General features: G+C 38.2%; 1 protein-coding gene across 3 annotated transcripts in view; it reads left to right on the top strand.

Annotated features, from left to right (window-relative positions):
• The window catches only part of WWC2 (WW and C2 domain containing 2), a 99,112-nt gene that overhangs the window by 48,795 nt on the left and 28,188 nt on the right, over positions 1-22,129 (top strand). For all 3 annotated transcript variants that reach the window (XR_014317443.1, XR_014317444.1, XM_082759676.1), the window contains exons 3-10: positions 460-663; positions 1,684-1,760; positions 6,314-6,393; positions 9,691-9,820; positions 10,449-10,595; positions 11,546-11,619; positions 15,698-15,940; positions 20,340-20,429. Coding sequence is in view for 1 of the 3 variants with exons in the window: in XM_082759676.1 (XP_082615802.1) it covers positions 460-663; positions 1,684-1,760; positions 6,314-6,393; positions 9,691-9,820; positions 10,449-10,595; positions 11,546-11,619; positions 15,698-15,940; positions 20,340-20,429 (1,045 nt within the window). In the remaining 2 variants the exon portion in view is untranslated. The remainder of the gene's footprint in view (positions 1-459; positions 664-1,683; positions 1,761-6,313; positions 6,394-9,690; positions 9,821-10,448; positions 10,596-11,545; positions 11,620-15,697; positions 15,941-20,339; positions 20,430-22,129) is intronic.

Here is a 22,129-nt window from a genome sequence, read left to right as displayed (position 1 = left end):
TAATGAAGTGGGGGTTGTATTTGTGTTTGTTTTTATTTTTTTTAGTGCAATAGCTAAGAATAAGTTTCATTTTTTTCTTCAGAAATGCATTTAATTTTAAGGTGTCATTCGAAGAGTTTTTATTGATCCTATTATTTCCAAATGCTTGGATGCAGAAAATATGGGTGAAAAGTTTTCATATGTTTTAATTCAGTGTTGTGGGGCGTAAGAATGATCTACATAGAGCGTTACATATTGTGCACTAATAGCTAATTTTACAAGTGATCACTGAAGTACTGTTTCTGAAGCACACTATCGTGGCAAAGAGAAACTTAAATAAAACCGAGCATCTGCTTAGTAAGCAAAGCCAAGCTATGGTTTAGACTTCCAAAACTGTGGATTGCAAGCAGAGAAACAATTCAGTTGTGACCAGATTTCAGCATAAGTACCTTTAAATTCTTTCTTTTTCCTCCCATACAGAAACAACACAAATAGAAGATCCCAGGAAACAATGGAGGCAAGAGCAAGAGAGAATGTTAAAGGATTATCTTATGGTAGCCCAGGATGCTCTCAGTACTCAGAAAGAGCTGTACCAGGTGAAGGAACAGAGGCTAGCACTTGCACTGGATGAGTATGTACGGTTGAACGATGCCTACAAAGAAAAATCAAGCTCTCGTACAAGCTGTAAGTACAGTAGAAAATACAATGTAACCTCTTTGATCTGTGCCCTGCAGGAGATCGTGTTTCGCTTTAGGATGAGTTTTCAAGGTTTGCTATGAACACCTTGTACTTTGGCTTTTTTAAGAGGTAGCATCCCTCCTTTTTTTTTTTTTTTTTTTTTTTTTTTTTTTTTTTAATATAAAGATATTCTGCTGGAAAGAACTCTCTTCTGTCCGATACAATTGAACTCCTTTGAGCCATGGTTTAGAGTAGTTGGCTCTGAACTCTATTTTGTCAAGCTGTTTGTCAGAAAAAAATTCTGCCAAATCTAGGTTCAAAGTAAATAGGATCTCCTGCACTTCATGGCTGCATACTGAAATGACCCCGCTGTGTGACAGGTACCTGCAGTAGACCAAAAAGAGAATTTGTTGCTGCTTCATGCAATAATCTTGCAACATGTATGAAGTGATAAGGTGTGAGGCAGAGATACATGTTACAGTAGCAGACGAGGAATTAGCCTGTGGTGAAGTGCTCTCAGAAGCCTGTATTTGGTTTGTTGGCTAAATATCTCTCTTAGAAATGGATGGTGTGATAAAAGTAACATGTGCAGCTTGGGAAGAACTGAGCAGCAGACCTCTGAGACTTCTGAATTAAATCTTCTGCTTTCCAAAAACCTCCTTAGAAGCTACGCCTTCCACGAGGAGGTGATTGCATGATTTTGAGATGTCTCAGCTGGAAGAACAGGAACAGAAAGCAAGGGCTAGAAAGCGAGGGAAAATGAGATGCTTCTTATGGATTCTGCAATAGAATGAAGGAGGGAAGGTACAAAATAATGACAGAGGAAAGAAAGAGGGAAATTTTGATTGTTCGTTAATTATTGCCATGCTGCAATGCTGACTATCCTATAAAAGTATATATATTTGTAAAATATTATATGTTTTTTGGTACTTTGTAATTTTAGATCAATGTGGTTTTGTCAAGGAAAGGAGTAATTAGTGATTTAAACGTGCTTAAATATTTGTCCTTTTTTGTCTTTTAAAAAAGTGTTCTCAGGCTCCTCATCAAGCACAAAGTATGACCCTGACATTCTGAAGGCTGAAATCTCCACTACAAGATTAAGGGTGAGAGTTCTTAATTCATATTCATTTGTATTCTGTATGCAAACTTCCTGACTGTAGAATGCAAAGTTTGAACTAGCAGAGGTATCTTGTACCCCGATAGTGAAACCTCATAATATTATGATTAAATATCAGTCAAGGGTTTTTAATGAATTGTAAGTGGATTTTTAAAGCTGTCTCAGCTACTTCTAGAGAACACACTTTGGTGAAACTTTGACAGATATTCTAACAAGATGTGGGTTTAAATAAATTTGAGGTCTATTTTCACTTCTATGCTCCTGCTTTTAAAAGGAAGAATAAAAATAATTAGGTGGAAATAAAGTAGTAGGCAAAGATGAGGTGCAACTATGTGACTTTTTACACAATCTTTCTTCTGCGAGAAATGGACCATTAGCTACATGAACTGCCTCACAAATATCTGTTGGTTTAAAAACTCACCAGTAATGGTGTAAAATTTTGCTTTGATTTGTCAAAATGGAACAGTTTAGGTCAAGATTGAAAATTATTCACTTTTTGAAATTGCTAACAAGCAAAAACATTATTTGGTCAGCTCCTTTCAGTATGATCAGTAACAGACTCGGTACAAAGAACTTTCATTCACAGGTTAGTCTCTAGTGAATTCATCTTGAATGAAGAGGAAATGGTGTGGAAGACATTTAAAATCCATATAGGGAATTCGTTTATTTAAGCTTTGGCGTATAGTGCTCAATGGATAACCTGGACTTCCTGTAGTTAGTAATGAAAAAAAATCAGATCAAACCATGCAGGATGAAAAAACAGCACCTCACAGCACAGTCCTTGAGCGAGGGCTGGGATACAGATTCTGCCTGAGCAGAGACAGCACAAGCGGTGCCAGTTACTCAGCTCCTCCATTGCCCCCTCCTGGCTTCTGCACAGAGCAGCACTTGCAGAAGCCTCAGAGACTTCGCTGAGAGTAATGAGTTATGATTAGGAGTCTAAACAATTCATGTTTAAATGGAGTTGTGGAAGATGGAATAGCTCATTAAAATTTAAAAATGATATAAATGAGAGATGGAGTTCACTGTAAAACCGGTGTCCAGATGTTGCCCTCCTGGCTGCTTGTACAGCCTGCCCTTCCTTAGAAATACCAGTCTGTAGTCCCTTATTTTTTAAGCAGAAGGGAAAGTTATTAGCGAGAAAACCCATTTCAGCAGTGAGGACATTGGAGAAAAATGTTGAAGGTTCAGAGGGAGAATCTATGACAATAGGACCCTGGCCAAGAACAAGATTGAAAAGACAAGGGCAGAGCTTCTCTCTGAAGCCAGCACAGCAGTAAAAGAGGTTCCCTGTTGGCAAGGGGACCGCTGGTGTATTTGGGAAATTAATGGTGGTGTTGAAGAACAAAACACATGGCCAAAAGTAAATACAGTCACCTAAGAGTCAGGGGAGAATACTTAAACGTGGTCCTATGCTCAGTTTTTCCTGTTACAATACTCTGGTCAGCTCCCAACTCAGAATGCACAAACACTGAATCACCTCTTGGCTACAGTTCTACAAATTGTCCATTCACTGGTGAGAGGCTAATGTGCTAATCACTAGAGCTAAGTTTTTGGAGGTGCCTCCCTCTCTTCATTGCTTGTTGGAGTCAATGTAAACCTAGCATCCTGCTGGTTCTCAACGCAAGGTTTAATGGCATTGCAAAGTCCAAGTTGCGTATGTGCCTAAAATAGGTGACCTGAATCTTGTCTGCAGAGTTTAGAGGGGTGCAGTCCAAGAATATCTGTATCAGCATAAAGTGTGCTGTCATCCAAACCCACTGGATATGAAAATCATTGAGATAACAAAAAGTGGAGCTCTGCGATGCTAGGGCTGAAAAGTGGTTTTCAAGGAAGATGGCAAGAGAGGTATGACTGCATTATATCATAGTTCACCCTTCTTTGAATGTTTGAGGATGCTTTGCTAATATTCAGCCTTTTGGCATTCTGCAGTACGTGCATGCATGGACTTAATGGGAAACAAAGTTAGTCATTAGCGAGCTGCGGGCCAGCTAGTTAGAATTTGCACATTGTTTAGTGAACCATTAGGTCAGATGTACTAAACCTGTTTCTCTCTCTCACGCTGGCTGAAGCTTACTGGCATCGTCAGGTTAATGGTGGCTGGAGGGGGGGGAACTCAGCATTCGAGGAAGTTCTGAAGTGGCTTTTGGCCTTTTCCTTGTTAGCTGGGCTTAATATATGCACACTTTTGGGTATGTGAATTGCCTAGCACACAATATGTCACGGAGAACACATGACAGAAATATGAGAGCAGGGACAAAAATTTGATGTGTGATCAAAGTCTGTTTTATGCATATGCAGCAAGTAGGGGATGAACCTTTATGAAATAACGAGATTTTTGTTGTTCCATTAAGTTTGAGTGCTGGGGGTTGAAGGGGTTAGCACAGAACCCTGATTGAAGATACAGTTAGGAGGAGCGAGCAAGAGGCCTGCCAGGTGCCTTAGGAAGATGTACAGAAGCAGTAGGAAGAGGGTGAAGGATAAAGCACGTGAAGAGTTGTAAAAAAGAGGGGATTATATAAAAGTTATGAAGGAGAAGGCGAGGAGCACAAGAATAGTTTAATGCGACTACAGTGCAGTAAACACGGAGTCTCTATTATCATGTAGGTCACGTCCTTCTATGATAACATACCTAACTCACATTTCTTGATAATGAAATGATGATGAATTGCAGAAGAGGACACTCAAAAGATGATCTTGAGAAAAATGGAAGGGCTTCTGAGAGATCCAGTTGAAAGTGAGCGTGCCTTCTGCAATTACTATAAATTCACATTTCAGATTTAAAAAAAAAAAAGTTCAGTCATTCTTCATTTCTTCAAAAAGTTGGGGCTTTTTTCATATTTTATACATTACTTTACCTGAAATCCAGTGGTGGTATGTTTGTTTTCTATAAACCTGACTGAAACTCTTGAGAGAAATTATTCTTGCAGTTTAATATTCTCGCTTAGTTCTCTGTTCTGCTTAACTGCAGGAAAGCGTCATGCTAGTCAGGGAAGAAATAGTTGAAGAGAGCTGAATGTGTAGTTAGTTAGGGACATTGCCAATTTATTACACTAAATATTCAGTATAGTGAAAATAAAAACAGTTTTCTGTCAATTAAAGCAACTAGTGATGATAGCTTCTAAAAGTCTGAGTGTAACCCCTAATAATCTAGGTAGCTGATTTGCTTTGGATAAAATGGAGATTGTAAGCATTTTATTTCTGTCAAGGAAAATGCATTAGCCAGAAGATACAAACTTGAATGCCAACGTGTCATTTACAAACCCATGTGTAGAAACACTCAAATCACTGATTATTTTAGACATAGGAAGCATTTGAAGTGTCTTTGAAAGCTACAGCAGCTGCTTCTCATGCTTTTCATCACATTTATTGATTTGAAGAATAGCATGAAGTAGGACATCTAAAAGGAAATGCTTGCAAACGGTCTTGGAGATGTAATTTTGGAATTATTAAAGTGGTCAGAATTACTTATTTTAATACAGTCTGTTTTTCAAAATGCAGTTGAGCATCTGAAGACCTACATGAAAACAAGCAAGAGTTTCACAGTGATAGTGAGAGCAGAGGACTTCTAGCAGGCTTTTCCTTTTTTCACCTTACTGATTCAAGAGATTAAAAATAAATAAACATCTGGCTAGTATGTAGAGTGCAAGATGTAGAGGCAGATGTAGGTGTATAAATACCAAAATTTGGAAGTCCATGTTTCATGTACACATTTCTGTCTCTGTGTGTGCTGAGGATGAATTTTAATTTATGTTAGAAGTACGCTGCTTTATGGGTAGTCCAGAAACTTTGTTTTAGTGTGTTTGGGAAGGGTGACATTAACAAATAAAAAACAACCCTTCATTTAATTTTTAATATAATCTTGGTTCATAAATATTTTGTAGTGTACTCATCTGCTAGCCTCTGGAAGAGCAATATTAGGGTTAAAAAGCAATTGAGCATGCAAATTTAGAGAAAGCAGGGAATGTTTTGCCAAAAACACATCTATTGAATAGATGCATATATTTGTGATCCAAATGTGCTTAATTAACGTTGTTTTGGAATTAAATGAATGTGAATTTTATTCATAGGGACCCAATGCTTGTAAAGCTTTCTAAGAAAGGATAATTCATAGAAAACAAGGAGAGTCCACACTTTGTCTTTTACTGTGCAAATGACTTGAGAGCTTCCTGGAATGAAAAAGTGAAAATATAATAAGCTTAAAAATAAACAGGAATGTCCCTGTAGGACAGTTGGAATGCATGCTTAACAAGTGAGAAGTAAATTACTTGTTAAAGTTCTCTCAGGTTTAATAACACAGTGTGGTATCAATACAAATAAGGAATGTGATTTAATCTGCTTGTGTCCCTTTAATACTAAAGCATGTTGCCCATAGACATAAGGAAGAGAACAGATCCTTTTGTTTCTAATGTGTGTCAGTAGAGCAATTTACTTTCTTTTTTTCTCATCCGATGTAGAGAATACATTAATTGTTCAAAGCCATGTGTTATGCCATTTAACAAGAGGAATTTTCTAAGTCTTGCTTTGATTTAACACAAGGTTAAGAAGCTGAAGAGGGAACTCTCTCAGATGAAGCAAGAGCTGCTGTACAAGGAACAGGGCTTTGAAACGCTGCAACAGTGAGTAATAAAATAGTTGAAATTGACTTAATTCAGTCATCTGATTTCTTTCTTTTTTTTTTTTTTTTCTTTGTCATGGAATTGAATACATCTTATGTGAGATAATTATTGGGGGAAAAATGAGAATATAACAACTCTTTTTGTTGCACTTAGGAAACAGGAAATCAGTAGAAATAGCAAACCTATTATGCAAGTGTTAACGTGAGAAATCTCTTCCCCCTTCTATTTTTTTTTTCATGAAGGAGCTTGTGTTGCAAAGAAGCAGAAAGAAGGTCATACACACACATACACACAAAGTAATTAGGTCTGTCTTTCCTCCTTCCCCAGATCTCAGCTCAAAAGAGAGAGGAGGGTGCAGATCTCAGAGGTATAAATGGTGCCACAATTGTGCAGGGTTTGAAGTGAGTCACAATTTGAGGATTAGAGACCTGACTTTCTTTGTTCCAGTTGCTGGAATGCCTGGGCTCCAAAGGGCTGATGCTGAACTGGGTGAACATTCTGGGTATTTAACCAGTTGGAATATTAGGAACTGATTTTTTTTAATTATTATTTCTTCCCAGTCAGAGCAGTCCCTGCTGCTCTTGACTTACAAAGTTGGGCCAGAAAGTATTAAACATTACTCAAAACTATCACCACAGAGAACATGGTGGTTCACTGTGGGACATGAGTTGCTGCAGAGGAATCTTTACTAACAAGTATGTTTTCTTAACTAACGTGAACAAAGAATTATTAATGCTAGTCATTATCTGTATTGCAGTATGTACCCATACATTAATACAGGAAAATGCTGAGCTGTGTGCTCTTGCTACACTAGTTCCAGTAGCAAAAGCAATGTTGCATTGTTAATTTAACACTGTTTGGATTCTTTTACCCCTTTCCTCAGGACCTCCTGTGTATGTTAGTGTAATGTCATATAAGTAATAACCTTTATTCTGGAGAGCTCGCAGAATATATAGGGAAGATGGACAAAATGTAGGAGAAGGGAGGTGTACTTCTATCTTGCTGGTAGAGTGCTAAAACACAGAGAAGTGATTTGCTCAGGTTGACAGAGTATCTGTGTTTGGAGCTGAGTGACTGGGGTTATTTCCCACTTCTTACCAAAGCATGTTGTAGGTTGTTTAATGTTGTTTCCTTTGTATTGTAATAGATCAGTTTGGGACAGTAAGGTTTTTGTTGTTGTTGTTGTTTTTGAACTGGGAGAAAGAAATTCTGGTCCCAGAAATGGCCAGGAAAAATGGTGAAAGCAAATGTTGCTCCGTCAATGCTATTGTAATTACAGACTTGTCCAAATGGAGCAAATTATTTATTTTTTCTTAGTATGAAGAGTTTGAAGTTGATTAGGAACTGAAAACCCTTGGCACCTTAGTAGGATACCAATCAAATCCCTACCGTCTTTCCTTTTGACTAAAACAGAAATGTAACATTTGTTGTTATTTAAATATATAAAGACTGGAGTGGAGGGGAGAAAAAGATAATTGACTGAATTTAATAAACAGATTAATAAATTAGATTTCATTTGAAGCAGAGTTTAGAAAAGACAGACATACTGATTCTAAAGTTTAAGGTAATAAGAACTTATGCTGCTGTCCCAAGATTAAAGGTTAGCCAATCATGCTGGTTTTATTATATTAATTCAACAATGAAGTATTGTTTTGAGGCAGCTTGCTCACAAGCCATTTTGATAGGAATCCAAAGCATGTTTCAGAAACTGTCAACAGCATTCCACAGCAACACAATGGACATTTGTTTTAAAAATTCAGTCAGCAACTTATGAACAGTACTAATCCCATTAATTTGAAACAGGAAGATGGAATATTGTATATGTCAGAGATCCTTCTTGTCCATCTTAATTACATACAGAATAAAGTAGTTGCAATTTGAAAGTGACACGTTGTATTACTAGGCAGCATGTGGCGTATTACCCAGCTGTTCATTCATGACTGCAATTGTTGGCATATCCTCTATCTCTTTGACTTTAGCAACCTGATGAGTTACCAGAAATTGGGTGCTTGCAGAGAATAAGTCTGTGAAGTGTGTGCATACCTACAAAAATGTTTGAGGATCTTTCAAGTTGAAACAAATATATTCTTGAATGGGAATCTTGAGTGTTGAGTCGTATTTTTTAATCAAATTCTCATTAAAAAAAAAAAAGGCTGTTCTGTTTTGCATAAAAACTGAAACATGGAGAAAGGAAAAAAGATGCTGTCACATCTTTAATGACTGCATTAGAACCTTGATATCTTTGTGCATAAATTTAGAAGAAAAACAGAATACTTTGTTACCGGTTTTGTGTTCTTGCAGGGGATGCTTGAGATCACTTCTGATCACTAAAGCATTTGTTCAGTCTTCACTCACAAGGTCAATGTCTTGTAGCAAAGATGATGGGTGATGATTGAAAAAAAGAAAACCAATTGCACTATAAAAATGCATTCTCTACTAGATGCTCGACTTTTGTGAAGATGCCTGTTGTTTTTAATTTTGCAAAGCACAGCTGCAATCATTTATATGATGCTATGAAATATTCAGTTAAACTAGAGGTTGGAGAAATGTGTTTACAAACTATACTTTTAAGTCAAGACTGAAATAGCTTTTTTTTTTTTTTTCTCTGAGTTTGGGAACCTTGTTATTGTTAAGTTAAAATTTTGTAAAGTTAATGATATTGCATGTATTCAGTAAATTGTCTGGTGTATGACATGGTATTAATTATCCAGAGTTTTGCTTGTCTGTTGGATGCCACATTGTGGGTCTGGGTGGAGGAGTACTGCTCAAAATAAATTCTGCTTCTGTAAGGATCACACACAGTTAATATTATAAAAGTTGTGCCCTAAAGTTGCTTCTCTGCTGCAGAGAGTTAGGGTGGGGATGGGATTTTTGATTGTGTTGTCAGCAATACGCTATAATTCTGGTAGCATGTTAGGAGTATTATTTCAGATAGTGCTTGCTCTGTGCCCCACATGTCCTTAAGGCTGGATCAACTAAAAAACGTGGAGTCTCTGCTTTTGGTAAGGCCCCGCTAGTGGCCTAAGGTGGTTTTAATGCCAGCATTAGGTTTTTCCGTAAAATTTCCCATGTCAGCAAAACCCATCCACTGTATGTGCGTTAGACACCTTGACACTTTTGCTAAGCATTAAATACTAAGTATTTTAATGCAGATTTCAATGTCCTTTTTTCTCTTTACGTGTCTGTTAATGGAAATAGTCTCTCCTTCCCTTCTATTCTCTGACTATGCTTGTCAGAAACAAAACAGCAGAGGCGTTATTTGCTGCATTCAGTATTAATATTCTTTGTTTTCCACAGAATTGACCAAAAAATGTCTGGAGGACAGAGTGGGTATGAACTGTGTGAAGCCAAAGCCATCCTGAGTGAACTGAAATCTATCAGAAAGGCAATAAGTTCAGGGGAGAGAGAAAAACAAGATTTAATGAAGGTATTTCCTAGGGCTGACATAACTTTTGTGTGGATTTATTTTATCATAAGGAGCTTTGATGATGCTAAATACATGTTAGACTTTTTCAAGGGATGCTCAAAACTGTGAGTGAAAGTAGCATTAAAATCACTTTTCAGATGCAGAAACTGAAGCCTGTGACTTTCTTAATTCAAAAAGTCACTCTATGGCAGTCAGAGAATATAGATATCTGAATTTATAGGTAAGGTGCAGTGCATGTTACCTCTAAACAACAATTTAAAATATTAAATGGACAAAACTTGAGAGATACACATTTAGATGTGTAAGTGGTACAAGTCTTCCAAATCTAAATTGCACTATGTCAATTTCTGAAACCATATCTTTTCTTTTTTTAATCATCCAGTTATTAAAAATTGTTTGATAAAAGGAGGGGAGAGAGAAAAAGAGAGAGAACGAGAATGGCATTGTCATACTTAGTATCATCTATGAACTGCTTGGTTAGAAGGCTAGTTTGCTTAATGTGAGGAATGAAAACTAGAAAATTTATACTGGAATCTTTTAGGTGAACATCTTTTGAAGAGGAACTAGTATAAATGCTGTAAAGTACAAAGGCACTTTAACACCATCTCATTCTCTGTTTCCTGAACAGAGTCTTGCAAAGCTGAGAGAGAAATTCAGTCTTGACCAGACCATTGGGACATCTGAACCAGACTTGAGTTCGAGCTCTGTAAACTCCCAGCTGTGTTTTTCTAGACAAACATTGGATACAGGGTCTCAGACTGACATTTCTGGTGAGGTGAGCTTTTTTCATTTTGTCAAATGTAAAGAGAAATTAAATCAGAATGCTGTGGTTAATGGAACTGGCTGTTTCAAATGGCTGTTTACTGTTGCTGATAGGTGCATATATATGCATGTTTAAAGAGAAAATTCCTTAGTTAACTGATTTTCCCCTTAAATTTCAAATCAGGATTCAGATGAAGTTTCTACATTTGGCATGAAGCATTTATCTGGCATCTTATTTAATCAAACAGTTCCAGTACACTGAAGTTCAGCATAAGTAGGTAGTATTGTGTGGATCTGTCTGTATGGTTATGTTGCACCTTACAGACTTGCTTTGATCTGAAGATGTTTTTAATTTTCAGAAAGAAGATCTCAGAATTTAACTGTGCAATTTCATTTCACACAGCTGAAATGCTGTTAATGGAACTACCTCTTCAATGATTCATTAATAATTTCTCTGTTTCACTGACAGTGTATTTACAGTGACAGAAAGCTGTGCTTAATTTTGGCACCTTCTTTGAACTTCCATGGGCTAGATTTGTAAGGAAGAGTAGTTTGGCACTACGTTTGCCAAAGAGCTACACTTGTCTATGTTTTTTAACAAATTTTTTTGAAGTCTTACTTTAAGATGTACTGACCTAACCCTGAATTTTAAGTTCAGTGGAGTTCAAAGTTCAAATTTTTGGGTGCAATCAATGCAAGACTTGTTTGAAAATGCCCTTGATTTGCTCTGATAGAATATGGTAGTACAGTAGTTACAAACACATGAACTTTATCAGAAGAAAACAGCACCGTTGTTTATCTGAGTATATTCCTAACCGTGTATATAGCAGCAAGCATGTAGCTGAAGGCGGGTGTGGTTTTATTTTCTAAATAGTAATTTTTCTACCCTGTGCATTTGTTTGGTGTTGTTGATTCATTTTACAGTTTTACACAGTAATAAGGCTAATATTTTTTTCTCAACAGGTTGGAGCAAGAAGTAGATCAAATTTAGCAGAGAAGGTCAGATTAAGTCTCCAGTATGAAGAGGCAAAAAGAAGGTAATGGGGTTAGTTGCTTTGTTAAATTACAGTCTTGAGCTGGGAGGTTTCCGACCTCTCCAGTACTAACATTGTGCTCACAGTGACATCTAGTGGACACCTCCCTGGAAATACCAGGCATTACTGTAAAATGTTTCTTCAGAATGCAAAGTGGGCTTTCAGGAGCCTTCAGTGCTGTTGAGCAGTAGTTTTCACATTTAATGCTAAGTTACATATGTTAAGAAATAAAATGCAGCCAGTGACAAGTTAACGGCAGATTAAGGGAATAGAGTGAAATGGCATTCCACTGACAGGGGTTGCTAGTCTGTTCATGTCCGTGTAAATCCTTCTTTGGGGTCATCATTTCAGTTCACAATGCCACTGAAGGTTCTTCGGGTTTAGAGTTGCCTCAAATTTTCAGCACAGGTTTGGTAGGTTTAATTATCTCTCTTTCCCTGAGATTTTGAATAATTTAAATACTTGTTATCACTGTGGGGTTATTTTTTTAATGAGTTTAACCTGAGGAGAGAAGAAATCAGGAACTGTCCCACTGCTGAATGTGAAATGCTTTTCAAATAAAGTTCTGCAGTAGCTGATCTTGAAAGCGGTGTCATTTTGATGGATTGCCACAGCGCTGAAAGAATGGCCATCAGCAAGCAGAACATTCTGGGTTAGAGTGACATGCCTCCTGGTACGCCAGAGGAGTAGTGCTGCATAATACTGGGGGAAGGTTTATTCTTTGTAAAAAAAAAAAAAAATAAGTCATGGATATGTTTTTATTATTAATGTATTAATTGTGTTGTATTACTTTCTAATATTTTCCACAAAATTAAGTATCAGCTATTCAGAAACCACACAGCTTTTGTTACGTACTTTAACAGAAATAGAAGTCTCACACCCAGGGTTCCTACTCTATGTTAAAAAACAAAGCAAAACAATAAAATAAAAACTAGCACTTTTCCACAGATGAAAATTGTGATGAGAACTCCATTTATGCTGTGACTTAATTATTAACTCATTTGGAATACTGTGGCATGCTCAGTTAGAAAACCAGGAAGAGATATTGTAAGCCTTTACTTTGTATTTATATGTTTTAAAGGCAGGAGGTAGCACAACTGATGTTTTCCTGTCTAATTCCAAATATATGTCCTCTTCATGTATGTTAGTAGCTATGATCCTTGCTGGAAACAACAGTAACTCTTTATATCCTCATTAGGGATCCTAAAAAGTTATTATATAATCAATGCAGTCAACAAAGAGTGCTGTGGCTGTTGTGTTTCTTCAGTATTGAATTTGGGTGATTTTGCCTCAAAATCATTGTGTACATAGTATTAATGGTCAGATGGTGTTTTAGGTGCATATAGATGGCGTTTTCTGTCAACTTCTTTCATCCAAAACCAGATCATCCTCTCTTTTGTCTATGTCTTGATACAAGGAAGTCCCACCATTGTGTTTTATATCTCATTTGCAGGAACAAGAAAGTACCTGGCAGTAAGTTGGTATATTGCTTCTAGCTAATAGAAAAGCACAGTGCACAGTGTTTGAGGTGTGTTCTGCTGCAGCACAGGATCTTACTGTCTCATAAATTAGCCAAGAATGTGGGTCAAAATTGCAGTAGCTCAAGTACTTAATCTTTACATAACTAAGTAATTGTTCTGTGCAACATCAGTGTGTTTCAGGCTTAAAATACCTTTTAAGTGGTGTCTTTATTCAGTTTTGTCAGAGAACTTCCAAATAATGGGTATTCCTTTCCACTTTAAATAAGGCAGTCAGATTACTTGAAGACACTGTTGGAATGGTTTTATCAGTGATTGTAGGGTAAACTTAATAAAGTGTACATATCTCAGAATAACAAAAAAATGTACTAAAATGCAGTATCTAATCACATTCCCCCTAATTATTATGGCCATTGTAATAATCACTGGAAGTTAATAAATATTGGCCATCTTTTCTGAAATATGAAATGTGCAAATTCTTAGTTGCTTTGTATTTAAAAAGAGGGAGAGACGCTCTTGTGAGTGAAGTTCTTTACTTCAAAAAGTTATTTCCAAAATTATCAGATAATTGTGTATGTTGCATATTTTATGTCGTTTAGCCAGCAGCCTCTTGAAGAGGAGGAATGTTGTCTGTGGAAAAGGGTATCAGGATAGCAGAGAGTTATCTGTAGCAGAGGGAGCAAAAGAACTGTCGGGAGACCATTCCGCTAGCCATCAAGCAGCTGTCAATAGCAGCTGCTTAGAACAAGGTTAGCTACAGAGCCAGGGTTAGCTGGAGCTAGTGACCTGGAGATTGAAATCTTAACACCTCATTATCCATCTGAAATGATGCAGTTGTTTTCCCTCTGCATACAGCTTCTCCAAAGGACTGTTAAATTGTATACATAGCGGCAAAATATGTTGAAATGCTTCATTTCATTTCATCCTGCTGTTTGGTTATGGTAACACTGCTGATGGTATTTCTGTTTATTTTTGCATTGTTGTTTTGTGAAAATGCTCAAACTTGTTCTTGCAGCACTTTGATGGGTGTATTTTTTATTAATATTTTTATAGCTGTTGTTTTTTCATTGAGGTGCAGATGAGATAAATTTTACCCATGGAACAAGAAAGGGGAGGTTCCCCTTAAGCTTCTAGTATGAGCAACAGGATAGTTAGATTTAATATTAACTATTCTTAGCTTTGACCATAAATAAAAACCTTAATGTACTGTAAAATTAATAGTTGAGGTGCAAAATAAGCATGATATCATTAGTTTTGTAAATGACAGAAAACAGACTGGAAAGATGAAACGTGTTTTCCTAGAAATCTGTCGGGACTACAGAAATATGACACAAACCAAATTGTGTGTGTGTGATGATGCAACATGGCATGGGTCATTACTTTAGGCAGTGCCTGTTAACACTGAAGTTGCACAGACTTGGATCAGTTTGTGAGCTAACTTAGGTGTATTTAACTGTGGTAGTTATATATAAACACAACAGATAAATTCCTCTTGCCCTAGATTGTCAGGGAATGTCTTCCTATTTTGACTTTTCCTTTCTCTGCGTTTTCCCAGCCCACAACAAAGTGATGAGGAAGGCTCAGAGCCATTACATAGATCAGAGCTTCCCATAACTCTCTATGCAGTTATTTCAGGCATAGCTAAGGCTGGAAGTGATTAGAAGTTACCATCTGGCTAGATATGTGGCACCTGTAGTGGGAATTTTTATGCTTTATGTAGTTTCCAGTGGACAATGAGTCTTTATTGCAAAACCTGCACTTTTGTGCTGTGCTGCTGAGCCCAATGGCAGAGCGGTTCTGGAGACTGAATACTGGCAATAACCTTTCTTGATCAGAATGGAGCCATCGTACAATAATAATGTAGGGAACTTCCTTTGCTATCCCAAATCTTGGGCTCCTAACGCCGTGATCAGACATCTACAGTGGAATAGCAGTTGCACAGACTTCCAAGCAGATACTTTTCCTTCAGGCGTCCACTGTCATATTGCCTTTTCATTTCATCACATAGGAGAACAATGCTCCTACCTTTTAAGATTTGCATGCGCATCTGCTGCTGAAGTGAGCACCTTGATATTGTGTGTGTTCTTTAACGGTGGTCCTTGCTGTTTGAGAAGCAATCAGTCTCCAACAGCTTGGAGAAATAGATCATACTCCTAGATGAGTAAAGCAAAGTAAAGCTTTTTCAGTAAAGCTTTTATTAACGTTGAGACTTTTAATTCAACTCAGGAGGAACTCACTTTTAATGCATATGCATATTACTGTGCATTTTAGCATTCTTCCATATATGAAGCAGGTAACTTTAGAAAAGGCACCACAGTTCCAAGGTTTGGCATTCATTTCTTCATTCTCAGAAGTACATTCTTCTGAGGTATTTAGGGCAGAGAGGATTACACAGCCTGTTGGCCTGGATAGGTGGCTTGCTTCTCTGTCAAAGTCTGCGTTCTTGTGAAGTAAATGTAATTAAAAGTATGTTAAGTAAGAAAAGTTGAAAGTAGAAAAAGTAGTTATATACTCACACCTTTCAAAATATTGTATCATTTCTGTCTTTCCTCATAATTGCGTGCTGTGCTGGGCTCAGACAAATCTGTTATGTTTTATTTTAGCATGGCTAACTTAAAGATCGAACTGTCTAAGCTAGATAGTGAGGCCTGGCCTGGGGCACTGGATGTGGAAAAGGAAAAACTGATGCTAATCAATGAAAAAGAAGAGCTTTTGAAGGAACTCCAGTTTATTACACCACGCAAACGTACTCAAGATGAGCTAGAGCAGCTAGAAGCAGAAAGGAAGAGGCTTGAAGAGGAGCTGCATTCTGTAAAGAGCACACCCAGTCAAGCACTTGCTGAAAGGTAAGGGGTTGTTTCTGCTGGTATTAAATGCCTCTTTCTGCAATCTAACCTTTGTACTTGTTACAGACCCTGAACTGTGCCTTGATGGGCTGTTTTCCTTCAGTAACTGTTCTATGTAGGTCTTAATTAAATGTGTTATTAGCCCACTGGGCAGAAACACAAAGAAGTCTTCTGTACTCTGAGAGAATGCGAACACCCTGTATGTGCTCTGCAATATCAGTTGCTCTGCATTTCTTACCAGCATGAAAATGCCTGTGACAGATGTTAAATAACTGAGGAATGTCAACAGACCAGCAGGAGGGCAATACATCATTCACTAGTGTCTGATAATAGCAGCAAACTATTTGAACTCAGGTTACAAAGATTATCTTGATTGTTGCAACATCTGAAGCCTTTCATTGTGAGTTTTATTACATGCAAAAATGCAACCGAAAGAGAAAAAAAAGAAGAAAAAAAAAAAAAAAGTTGAGAGGAGAAGCATAATTGCTGCAAAACTTTTCTAACTTGTCGCTTCCTAACTGGCAACTGAAGCAACTCCCACGATAAATGGTATTAGCCAGATTCAGAGCTGGAGAAAATCAAAGGTGACTGTCACAAATGGACTTTTCATCAACTGTAAGTGGAAATAAACTTATGGGAATCTCTAGCACACATAAAATGCAATAAGCACAAAATGTCACTTTATTTATCAGTGCAGTATGCCTTACTGAAGTAATATAATCAGCATTGTAAGACTTTCCTACTTCCCACTGTGAGGAAACACCTGCTGGTGCTCCGTTTCCACTCAATGGTGAAATTCTTATTTTTGACATTAGAAGGCGGCTCCTAAATTTTAACTGAGTAGTGAGGAAATTCCTTCTTGTTTCCAAATAAGTGTGTGTGAATTAGGCATGGTTTTTAAACGTATTTGTATACATCCTAATATTTAAAACTGCACCATACTAAGAATCCAAAAGTGTTATAGGATAATGGTTGTGTCCTACTACCCTTCTACAGGAGAAATTACCAGTCTGTCTTGATAGTATCCAAATTACAATGGCTCCATTGCTTTCTGTCCATTAATAAATGGACAATAAGTGGTAAATAATAAAATCACATAGACAAAAAATTTGAAACTAAGGTTTTGATGATAATGCTGTTGTAAGTAATAGCTGAGTCTTGACTATTACTGTGAATAATTAGCTTATTACATACTTAGTCTTTGGTTTTGGTTTTGAGTGTTTAGTGCCAAATAAAATTGTGCACATAACCTTTTTCCCATACATGCCAGATGCCAAACTTGGAGAACGGCAAGAAAAAACTGTTTCCCATTCAAGTGAAAATGAAACAGCACCTTTTTGTTTTGTTTTGTTCTGTTTTATTTTTCCAAGGGTAGTGACACAGGTAGTTATTATATCTTAAGATTCTTTTTCCTCTATTTTCTTCAAGTTATTCTGCTTTGATTTTTATTCTGCAGCTGAAAATGTGGAGTAGTCTTCTGCGGTTACTGTATGATTTCATGTCATACTCTGCTGGTTGAGGCAGTATTTATGGTGTTTTCTGGCTGGCTTCTGTGCCATTCCAGTGAAGCTCCAGTGAATCTCTACCTGCAGCTCTTTATCATATTAAAACTGTCTCCCTCTTGATGACTTCAGAGCAAGTCAGTTCTTTCACACCAAGCTAATTTGGAGATTGTTTCTGGTGTGTCTGCTATGAATTTAAAGAAAATCCTGTTTTTTGTAGAGGAATTCAGATGATGAAACTTTTCCTGAATCTATAAAAAGGTTACAGTTAATTGTGTCAGATCAAACGTCATCATTTTATTCCTTAGAGACGAGGAAGATTCTGCTTTCCATTTTCGGTGGAGTAGCCGCACCACCTTCAAAGCGCAGCACTGTCATTGCATTACTATTTTCTTTCATAAAGTTTCATGAATACGTTAGGTTTCCAGTCTTTCACTGATACTGATAATAAAGCAACAGTATAAGAAGCTGTGGATTGTGTCAGGAGCATGATATGACAAGTTGTTTTTCCTTTTGTAAGTTGTTTTTTTTTTTTTTTTTTAAGGGGGAAGAATAAACAGGAAACTTGCTCTGACTTACAAACATTGCCAGTGTAGCCCTGGGTTATTTTGGAGAAGAGTGCTGAAACTGCCACTAGTAGATGTACTTGGAGTCAGTTTACAGAAGCAGGGTATAAATCGTAACATATCAGCTTCAAAAAAGCAGACAGGGCTTAGTCTAGCTGCCCGAAGAAGCCTTCCAGCAACTGCTCAGAAATAGCTGCATTGTGAAACTGCTGAGAACTGTGTGCTGCTTTATTGCCTCTGCATTTGTATTAGGGAGAGACTCCATTACTTCTGGAGTCCTTGGCAGAATCTCGGTAATCACAGGCCTTTAGATGGATGCATGTTAATCTCCGTGATTGTGCTGCTGCCTGTAGTACTGCCCCCCCAGTCTTGTGTCTCGCAAACAGACGTGTCCACATAAATTTCCACTGAAAGGTGAAGTGTGTACGTGTTAACGTCTTAATGTTTTTGTTTGCTCGTTAAAGATTTTAGGCCTCTGTCATCAGTGTTACAGTCTATGATCGAAATGGGAGAAAGGTGTCTCAAATCACTCCTGCGATGAGCATTGGATGAATTCAGATCCGAGGGTTGCAAGGGGAGTTTACCCTGCTGATGGTTAGGGTGTTTACATGGTCTGTGGCATGTTAAAGATCCTGTCAATGCTATAAAGTAGGTTTCAAAGTATGGAAGTTGGCTTGATGTAGGAGGGAAAAAATAGCTTGAATCTCAATTAGTTGTGGGATAATGAATTTATTTATTGAAAAGTCACAAAAGAGTTAACAAAGAGTGCTGTTGCTTGAGAAAAGCGGGATAGATTGTGCTTTAAAAGAAGGCAGAAGGCACTATATAGTTAAAAGTGCTGGGAGGGAATGTCTGATACCCCAGTTGAGCTTAATTCTTGGCTGGGAAACCTGTGTGCATGAGCAGGGAATGAAATACCGCGTTATGCTTTTACCAGCACCAGCAGGTATTGGCAGATGAAGGCGTTACCACGGTGTAGGAGCACACGCAGTGTGCGCAGTGAAGTGGAAGTTCACACCCTGGCTGACCTCGGGGTAACTTCTTCACCTTTGCATAACCCAGATTCGCTCGCTGAATGAGCATGGGTGTAAGCAAGTGCTTTTCATGCTTTGTTGAATCGAGGACTTAATGCCTTTTAACTGGTATCTTGCACTGGGGGAGCGAGTTCTGGGAACTCTGGAGTATTTCCTTCAGTTTGCATAAGAAAGCAATGGTTGATTTTTGGTTTTGTTCTTTGAAGTGTTTCTCTGCAGTTGAATTTTAATTTACACGTCTTTGAGATGCCAGAAAGGCCAGAGGAAAGGTTTCTGAGAATGGACCTGAAACCTTTTTAGAGTAATTTTTGTTGTCCCTCAGATTAGTTGCTTAAGAACTTGTTACATGTATCAGTTGACTGAACAGGGGCTAGAGAATACACTAATCCACAACTACAGCAGGGTTTTAGCTGAAACCACTGAGGGAAAGCAATTTATTTGGTGTTGCAAATGGAGTGATAAAAGGGAGTTATAAAAGGAAAAGCCACTGTAAGGGTTATTGAATCCTTTCTGTAAGCAGCCAGCCGAAAGGGGTGGGAGAACTCTACCGTTTGGAGCTGTAGAGCTAGGCTGGATGGCAGTGCAGGAGGTAATAATCCTGCTTTGTAATAAAGGTGAGCCTCAGTAATGAGCATTACAATGCTGTGTTGCTCAGATGTGATGAAAAAACAGTTGGGAATGTAGATATTTTTACCAAGGACTCCTAAATGGGATCCGCCATCTCAGAACTTTACATTTGGATCCGGCCTATTTATTGTGCTTTGTCTTTAGGAAGACTCTGAGATCAAAGGGAGAGCTTTAATATTAAACTCCCTGCAGCGCTACCCCAAGTTCTCGCGTTGTCAGTGTCAGTAGTGGTATCGGTGTTCTTTTGCTGTTTGTGGTGCTGCTGTTGTCTTCCCCTGAAACTATACTAAGTGAGGAGCCAAGCTGTAGCATGGCTTTTTAAGACAGTAGTAGTGCAGATCTTATTTTCCTGAAGTTGTAGCTGTTTTCCCAGTGTTTGTGTGTCAGTCCTTGTTTCACTTGGTGCAGTATGAACGTACCAACGTGCTGCTCACTTGCACGCTTAGCAGGCTCGTTGCAGTGCTTAGTATTCTGCAGTCAAAGTCACTCTGCTGAAGTGGTTGGGGTTTAATGATAGGATTGAGAGCTAGTGCAGCCTCTTGGATTTTAGTAGTCAGCAACCAGATGAAAACGAGGGATGTTCACTGTGTTTCTGTCTTACCATGAGGTATTTTAGCCTTGTGACTATTCAGTAATGCTTTTCTCTACTTACGTGTACCTCTGTTTCCAGGTTGAAACTGGAGGAGAGAAGAAAAGAGTTGGTACAGAAACTTGAAGAAACTACAAAACTGACTACTTATTTGCATTCGCAGCTTAGGAGGTGAGGCTGTACTGCAGAATGTAAAACCGGGCTTCAGCAACAGGCTGGTGGACTTGGTTGTCTTGGATTTTTCTCTTAGCTGGAGGCTGAACAAAATTTGTTTAATATTAAAGTAAGAAAATGCAAGTATAATAGCTTCAAGCATTCTGCCTCTGTGTGAACCTGGTGTACCTTCAGATTTTTAGTAAATATTCAAGACCGGATTAAATGGATTTATTTTTGCATTGCTTCTATAATTAAACAGAGGTACATTTTCTTGCTCCAGTGTAAATAAATAAACAAATTGTGAATTCCCTAATTGGTCAGATCTCCACAATGCTGTCACTGAGGAGACAAAATTGTTCCTCAGGCATCTGTGTAAAATGAGAAGTGCAGCCTTTGATCTGCATAATGACCAGAGAGGCTCAGTGCATGCATGTGTACGTGTAAATACTTGTGTGAATAGGTGGTTCTGATTTCATTCTTCAACTCTGACTTGTGCTTTCTGTAGACAGAGAAGTACCCTCTGCAGGATATATTTTCCTCAGTCATTGTTTCAAAATATGACTGTGGGTTCATGAAATTCATAGTGATAACAACGTAGTAATCAGTTACAGCAACTGTGAACTCAAACTCAGTGCTCTGATGGGAATTCTCATATTTAACAGCTCATGTATGGTCCTAAGGAAGAGTTTCTCCCATTTCTGGACTGCACCCTGGGCCACCAAACCATGTGTCCATTACGTCTATTTACAAATTCCTGAATTTGGTCAAACTCCGTATGTATCCCAGTGGGATACACCAGTCAAACAGCTGCATTAATGTTTGGGTACTGCTTGAAAAATACAAATGGGTTTTTAAGAGGAAAAATGTTTTAAAGCATTTTTAAAGGTCCCCTCACAATAAGCCATACCATCCTATTTTGGGGGTCTAAAATGGCTTAGCAATTTCAGACATCTCAGCCAGATCCTGTAAATTGCGTCTTGATTGGTGATCAGTTAGAGAAAGAGTCTTCTAGACTTCTAAAAATCCACCACCCCACCCTTTTTTACTGTAGTTTATGATCTTGTTTCTTTAAAGGGGATTGCCTTGAATTATTTTTCCTGCTGTTTTTCCCCCATCAGAGTCCTCCTGAGCCAAGTCAGTGGCACACAGTTTCTCTGGCTTGGCAGGGCTCCTTATCTTCGCTTATTAAGAGGAAAAGATCGCGTATTACAGCCTGTGCCAAGCTTATGTATTTCCTGTGCGTGCGGAGTGTCTTACAGACATGAAGTAGTTCTGCTGTGAGTCCTCTGCTTCTGAAAGCTGCCATTTCTCCCATGTGCTTCGGCAAAGAGCAGGCTGCATATATTTCTCTGGAGGTGGCAGCAGTCTTCTGCTGTCACAAGCTCTTTCTTTTGCTGTGACATTGACCCCCATGAGCACCCACACCAGGGTCATTTGAGGGAGCAGAGCAGCTGAGAAAGCTGCTGTCACTGCCAGACCAGTTTGTCAAACCCGCAGCCTTCTCCGGAAGAAAAGGGCCCTGGGAACAGGCCATAAAGCTGTTTAAAGTGCCCTGATGGTGTGCAGGTTGGGCACACTGAGCTAAACCACGTATGATCGCATAAAAAATGCCCTGAGCAGCATTCAGTGTAAGAAATCGTTACGGTGCAGCTCCCAGTCAGTCTTATCTCTGCTCCTACTGTTTCTGCTGGTTCTGTTTAGTAACATCAGTGTAT

The sequence above is a fragment of the Aythya marila genome (assembly GCF_965140915.1).
Source record: "Aythya marila genome assembly, chromosome: 4".
In the NCBI taxonomy this organism is placed as follows: Eukaryota; Metazoa; Chordata; class Aves; order Anseriformes; family Anatidae; genus Aythya; species Aythya marila.
The sequence above is the reverse complement of the archived record's forward strand: the minus strand, read 5'-3'. Positions and strand labels throughout refer to the sequence as shown.